The sequence below is a fragment of the Scylla paramamosain genome, chromosome 5 (assembly GCF_035594125.1).
Source record: "Scylla paramamosain isolate STU-SP2022 chromosome 5, ASM3559412v1, whole genome shotgun sequence".
Classification (NCBI taxonomy): Eukaryota; Metazoa; Arthropoda; class Malacostraca; order Decapoda; family Portunidae; genus Scylla; species Scylla paramamosain.
The window spans coordinates 25,165,056-25,172,555 of NC_087155.1; the positions used below are offsets into that span (position 1 = coordinate 25,165,056).

Here is a 7,500-nt window from a genome sequence, read left to right on the forward strand (position 1 = left end):
CTCTCTCTCTCTCTCTCTCTCTCTCTCTCTCTCTCTCTCTCTCTCTCTAACACACTATCTATTTCTACCCATCCTTTTCTATAGCACTATAATCCTACACTGCCTAAACATCCTACACGTAAGGATATTTTCGCGGACCACAAGCCACCAAGGTCCTTCACGAGTAGCTGAGGGACTTGTGATCTTCCTCCAGCCCACGCAATCAGTCCTGAAGGAGGGGCGATGCTCTAGAGATCCTCAGGTCCTTTGTGAATAAATTGCCTGCCATCCCGTCCCGCCACGCGACTCACTCCACAAAAGTATCGTGTTGAAGTTCCAAGGTTCCTCCCACGCCAGGCTGTAGTGATGAGGCAATACTCTGCGCTCATTCTTAGGACCATATCACTAAACATTTCTGCGTCGCATCTCCACTAATTTCAAAAGGCTCTAGTTGAAGTTACACCGGTTTTTATAAGTGTGTTTTTTTTTTTTTTTCGTTCAAGTGATTCATAAGTTGTTAGCAGAAGTACTCCAGAGAACATGGATAATCATCTCTGTGGCCTTTAGAAGTGTTCGTGGTGAAGGAGCAAAGCACTTTTGAATACTAGCCTTAGTTGAGCTTCTGTGTAGCGTCGTGTGGGCCTGGCTATTGTGGTGTTGTGTATATTGTTCGTGTTAAAAATAGGTGATTTCTATTTTTTTCTTTAATCTTTATCTTTTATTTTCTCTCTCCCTCGCGTCTTCAAAGTCTTTTATCTCATTCCTGTACACACCTGAGGTAGCTTTTATAGGGACAATATTTATACATGACAAACATTTTTTTTATATGGAAAATACTTATATGGACAGAATACTTATGGACAGAATACTTATATGGACAGAATACTTATGGACAGAATACTTATGGACAGAATACTTATATGGACAGAATACTTATATGGACAGAATACTTATGGACAGAATACTTATGGACAGAATACTTATATGGACAGAATACTTATGGACAGAATACTTATGGACAGAATACTTATATGGACAGAATACTTATATGGACAGAATACTTATGGACAGAATACTTATGGACAGAATACTTATATGGACAGAATACTTATATGGACAGAATACTTATGGACAGAATACTTACACACGACAGCGACTTTTAGTGTCCCGATGGTGCTGTGGTTAGGAAGCTGAACCTACAATGGAGAGATCAGTGTTGGAATCTCTGAGCGGTTTGAGACGCTTAATTTTGGGATCGTCTTATTTATTTACTTGTTTATTCATCTATTTATCTATTTAGTTAGTTAGTGAATTGCTTATTTTACTTTATTTCATCGAGAGGGTGCAAGAGAAGCTAAAGAGTTGTAACGTTACCCAGCAGCCCTCCAAGACACAGACCAGCGTGGCGAGGTACAGCATGCCTTAACCCGCCCGTCTAGCCACTGAGGGGAAGACCTTTGTCCTTTCTATGGGGGGAAAAACAGAAGTAAAAGCTTGAGCAAGGCGAGAAGTTTGGTGCGTCTCGCTGATGAATCTTGCATGAGTGTGAATGCTGGATAAGGAAGCTGGCGACGTGACGAGGGAGGGGCCGTCCGCTCTTCAGTGTTTTGTTTATCGTTTATATATTTTTATCTCACTTTTTTTTTTTTTTTTTTTTTTCATTATTTATTCAGACTACTTATCATTTATTCCTTTTTTATTTTCTCAATTTCTTAATCTTTTAGTTATATTTATTTATTCATTTATTCTGTTAGTGTGTATTGTTTATTCTTGTTATTTATCATGTATTGTTTTATTATTATTTCTCTCAAATTCTCGACCTTTTTATTTATTTGTATTCATTTATCTATCTTATTCATCTATTTACTTCATAGGCCATGCGTTTCGTTACGTATAAGTTCACTACCAATGTGCAAACAGCTCGACGGTACACGTGGCATTAATAGCGGGAGTAACTGTCTGAGGTTCGTCTGGTGGCCTTGACCGCGGCATGTCTTGCGGTTGAAGTTCTGGTCAGGGTACGTAGCTCATAAGTTCGAGAGGTGCTTCAATGGTTCACTGGCGGGGACATGCACAGACGGGATTCCTGGGAAGGGGGAGGAAGAGAAAGAGGTAGAGGAGGAAGAGGAGGAGGAGGAGTAGGAGGAGAAATATGGTATCCTGAACATCTGTTTGGTCTGTTTATAATGAGTGTGTGAAAGAAGGCAGCAAACACAGAGACTAAGATATGGAGATGAGCATTAGTGTGTGTGTGTGTGTGTGTGTGTGTGTGTGTGTGTGTGTGTGTGTGTGTGTGTGTGTGTGCATAACTCACCGCCACAGCCTTTCCGCCCCTCTCCCTGTATCTCTCTCCCCCCCGCAGGTGACGCTGGGGAGCTGTTTGGAGGGCGAGAAGGCCGGCGTTGGAGGAGGAGGAGGTAGGTGCCGCTCTAGCTCCCGCTTCCACCCCTCGCACCCCTCTCACTCCCTTGAGCCAGTTACAGACTACTCCCTCGTCTTCGACTCCACAACCACCACCGTCGCCACCACAGCCTTCACCTCCTCCACCTCCTCCGCCGTCGCCGTCGCCGTCACGCCACAGAGGAAGAGCCGGAACGCCACGAGCGACAACCACCACCACCGTCGCCGCCTCCTGCAGACACTCATGGCCGTCAGGAAGGGAAGGTACACCATGGCACGAAGACATAGCCTCAAGTCAGGCACTCCCTCGCCGGCCCGCGCCACGCCCTGCAGCAGCCTCAAAATCCGAGGGTCCGACGGCGTGGAGACTCCCGAGGACCTTTTCGTCTCCCGCTCGACCCCCGATGAGAGGAAGAGGAGCCAGTCAGGGAGCGTGATGAGCGGCGGCTCCATCAGCGACTGCTCCCTCACCCACGTGGAGCAGGAGTTCACGCAGAAGGAGCTGCAGGAGGTGATGAGCAGGATGAAGAACGTGGAGGTGTAGGCTGCTGCTGGAGGGCGGAGGTGGGAGAGAGTGAAGATTGGTGGAGGTGGGGAACAGGATAGCTAGGTTCTGGAGAGTGTAGGAAAGCGGTGGGGGGTGTAGGTGGGTGTTGGAGGGTGTAGGAGGGCGTAGGAGGACGGTGGAGGCAGAATATGAGTGGAGTATAGATGAATGGTGTAGGCTGTAAGGTGGTGGTGGGTGGTACAATGAGTGGTGTTGAAGTGGTGATGGCAGGTGGAGAATATACAAGTAGCAGTGGTGAGGTGATGTAGGTGTCTTTGTGGTTCCCAGAGGTGTGGTTAGTACAGCCGAGGTGTGGCAGGGAGAGAAGCAGAGGGAAGTGGCTGAGAAGGAGAAAGCGTGTGTGGTGGAAGGAGTTGGAGGAGGAGAAAAAGGATCAGGTCTTGAGCTTTCCTTCCTCCTCCTCCTCCTCCTCCTCCTCCTCCTCCTCCTCCTCCAGTAGCATTGCTCGAAGTCACTACAAAACTCGGCTCATCCCTCCCGCCGCCCTTCCAAGATTTCTTACCTCACCCCGCCCAGTACCTAGTGTCTTCTGCTCCCTCAACGCTGCTGCCAAGACTCAAAGACATCCACCTCGCTCACCCTGCCGAAGAGGACGCTGAAGGAGGCACCGTGGAAGTAAGATATATTCAGCAAGTCTTCAGCGCCTTCTGCAGTGCGTTCCTTCCTTTCTCTCAAGACCCGTTCGTGAGTTTTTTTTTTTTTTTTTTATTGGTAAGGTGGAAGAATTGTCGCCATCACTATCACTATTACCACCACCACCACCACCACCACCACCACCACCACCATTACCAATATCGCTGCTACTACAGTATTAACCTTTACAATTACTAGTGTTATTCTATTTTCCATTACCGGCTTAATGTTACTTTTACCATCACTACTAATATCACCACCACCACTACCACCAGCCTCTCTATCCTAAGCCTAATTTTTTAACTTTTTTTCTCTCTACTTATCTACATTTTTCAGTGGAATTACTATTTGAATCTATTTAGAGTTAATTTATCATTAATATTGAAAAGAACAATATCAGTTAGCGAGCGAAGAATTCTTTGTTGTTTTGTAGAGGTTAATGTTTTCTTGTGTGTGTGTGTGTGTGTGTGTGTTTCTCAGGGAGTGAAAATGAATCAATTGGTATGCATTATTCGTGACCTTTGATGTTACGAATAACGCCTTAGACACACACACACACACACACACACACACACACACACACACACACACACACACACACACACACACGGGAACCCTCAGTCAATAGTGAAAGTTAAGTCTCACGTGTGCGAAAGTTTCTTACTAAACGAGAAGAAAGTGCGATTTCTCTCTCTCTCTCTCTCTCTCTCTCTCTCTCTCTCTCTCTCTCTCTCTCTCTCTCTCTCTCTCTCTCTCTCTCTCTCTCTCTCTCTCTCTCTCTCTCTCTCTCTCTCTCTGACTACCCTTCTCTAATATACAAGTTTCAGTTCTAAGTTTGCGGAATTCCTGAGTTTAATTGAGCGGAAGCATTGAGTCAACAAGCCGGAGCCGGGCGGGTGATGGGAGGCTGAATGATTTCCAATATCCGTAAGTGTCTGAACAAACATTACATAAGCTCAGTGCCGCCTCACAACCCTGCCAATGATCATCAAGTTATGTAATCCACTCTAATATTTATCTTATGGTCGTTATTCCTACAGCCATATTCTGAAACATTCCTGCGTCGTACCTCTTCTACTTTCAAAAGGCTCTAGTTGAAGTGACACGGGTTTTTAAGAGTGTTTTTACGGTTGTAGTGACAGATTAACAAGGTTTTTATGTTATTAGCAGGAGAAACACGCTTGTCAACCCGGCTAATTATGTCTGTGGCCTTTGGAAATAGTAGTGAAAGACCAAAGCGTTTCAGGGTGCCAGTCCTAAATGAGTTAGCGTGTTATCTCAAAGTAACCCTTTCAGTGCCGGACAAATGTTTTCCTTCACCTTGTGCAATCTTTTAGACAATGTACTAAACTCCCCTTAAATAGTTCAGTAGCTTAAAGTAGACAAAGTTAACTTTCTGTTCTCCCTCTTTTCTCTCCCGTGACTCCGTGCACATAGAATTTACATTGCTATGAAGGTTAGAGAGGGGCGACCGTGCCAGTAAAAGATTTAAAAGGTTTTCATGGAAGTTATTAGTTTTTTTTTCTTTTTTTCAATCTCATATTCATAAATCTTTTTGGGATTCCAGCGAGAAATCTAGGGTTGGCTTCAAGGAAAGGTGTTGAGCTCGTCATTGAAAGGTTGTGAGTTCGATCCTGACAGTTGCTTTGTGCCAGGGGAGTGAGAGGAGTGGTTCCATCTTTAATTGTCTCGTCACCGTCCCTGCTTTGCCATACCGTTCAGTGACTGTCTAGCGCTTAATAATATGCGGTGTAGGCTGCAATTCTGCATCACCAGTGAGAAGGAATACCCAAGAGAATCAGACAATCATCCCTGTGGCCTTTGAAAATAGTCTTAATGAAAGTTTAGTGTTTAAGAATACAGTCCTATGTAATCACACCCCTACGCTGGAATAGTACTATGAAGGATTACAAAAGGAAAACCATATAGCGACAGACCTCTTGGCACTTGCAATGCTGTTCGGGAGCTAAATAATTGCCTACATGGTAAAGAGACAAAACTGAATGTAATAGTGAAAATTCAGGTCATCATTATCTGTGAACAGTCAGGTGAACATGAACGCCAGGACTGAAACGCGCTCACCCGTGTGTGTGTAGATAAGTTACAGTATTAAAAGCCTTCTTGTACGAGTATTCGCATGTAAAAACATAAGAAAATAGGGGAACCTGCAAGAAATCATCCAGCGTCGACGTGACAGACTCTACATGAAGCAAACCTACCTATTGTCGCCTATCAACCTACCATATTACACATCACATATTACAGCCTCACATCATAGCGCTTCCTGAAACACGAGGATGGAATCAGTAAATATATAGATAACTCCCAATGTTAAAAGTCCCCAACCCAATACCGCTCCCTGAAACAAGAGCACGGAATCAGTGACTATATAGATGATTCCCATTGTTAAAAGTTCCCTACGTTTGAGTGCACTGGCAGGGCGCGGCCAGAAAGATGAGAAGCGAACCAGTGACGCGAGCAGCAGCCATTGACGTGCAGGTCACCGTGATGGCCATTTGAAGTGCAGTGACGGGATTTGTACCATTGGACCTTATTTTCCATGTCGCTTCATCTCCACGCAGGCAGGGGACGCGGGCTGGGGGAGGAGGAGCGATGACGCGGCAGGAGGGGCTTCAAAGGAGGCTGTGGACACGTGTGGGTTGGTGTGGCGTGGTTGCAATACCTGCATACAAGGCCAATAGATGTCTACTCTATTGGCCTTGTCTGTGCGCTGCTGGTGTTAGCGGGAGGTAGAGCGTGTTGTGTATAGTGAAAGCGTGACTTGTTCGATAAATGGTGACTGTTCTGTGAGGTGTAGATTGTATAAATGTAAATGGCAAGTGACGTTAATGTTTAAAGTGCTCGTATTTATACAGTAGGTATTGATAAGTATATTCTGTCTTCAGTACTTAACGGCAACTCTACTTAAAAGAAAAGGAAGCATAAGTATAGATTGTTCATGATGGTAAATTTACTTATCACACAACTCTAGCTAAAGTAGGTAGGTAGAAGTAACATTTTGACAATAAACTACTATTTATATTAACATTTCATGCTCAAATTCAAACGCACTTTTATGAAAATCCCCAGAAAAAACAGAGAGAAACAAAAATACACTAACATGGAAGAAAAACACCACGTGCAAGCCTGACGACTTCTTGCAGCTTCTCTTATCCTCTTATGTTCCAAAAATAACTGAATACTTAAATAAGAAAACAAAAAAAAAAGGACAACAGGAGACCAGCCAACACACACAAAAAACACCTCCTGAGCACTTCACACTCACTAGAACAACACACAAACACAGCATTTCAACACCATGTAACACTTGCTCATTAATCTATCGGCACTGCAACTTTGACAACCCAACCCATAGTCGCTCAAGCACCAGGTAGTCGTGGTGTGCTGCCTCTCCCCTCCCGCATCCCCTTCTGAGCGACTCGTGTAGTAAAAGTGATGATAGAATGGTGATAAAAAAGGCAACAATGACAGCAGCCCTTGATGTCAGCTCGTCATTTTTCCGGGTTATGTGCAACAACTTGTATTTTTATGTCTTTAGTCTTTATATGCAAGTTTAGAGCCTCGTCCCTACTCTCTCTCTCTCTCTCTCTCTCTCTCTCTCTCTCTCTCTCTCTCTCTCTCTCTCTCTCTCTCTCTCTCTCTCTCTCTCTCTCTCTCTCTCTCTCTCTCTCTCTCTCTCTCTCTCTCTCTCTCTCTCTCTCTCTCTCTCTCTCTCTCTCTCTCTCTCTCAAGGGCTGCATCTATTGTGGTTCAGAGGCATAATTGAGACTGAACAAATATTTCTGTCCCCTCTACCTGTGTTTGTTCTGTGGTCCTGTGTCCGTTTGTGTGTGTATCCGTGTGTATGTGTGTGTGTGTGTGTGTGTGTGTGTGTGTGTGTGTGTGTGTGTGTGTGTGTG

The 7,500-nt window shown here is 44.7% G+C and overlaps 1 protein-coding gene across 4 annotated transcripts in view; it reads left to right on the forward strand.

Annotated features, from left to right (window-relative positions):
- The window catches only part of LOC135100710 (pyrokinin-1 receptor-like), a 128,407-nt gene that overhangs the window by 112,650 nt on the left and 8,257 nt on the right, over window positions 1–7,500 (forward strand). The window contains exon 4 of one of the 4 annotated variants that reach the window (XR_010268886.1): window positions 2,342–3,562. Coding sequence is in view for 2 of the 4 variants with exons in the window: in XM_064003892.1 (XP_063859962.1) it covers window positions 2,342–2,923 (582 nt within the window). In the remaining 2 variants the exon portion in view is untranslated. Of the gene's footprint in view, window positions 1–2,341 lie in introns of all 4 variants that reach the window. The other 3 variants (XR_010268885.1, XM_064003893.1, XM_064003892.1) reach the window with 3 other exon arrangements.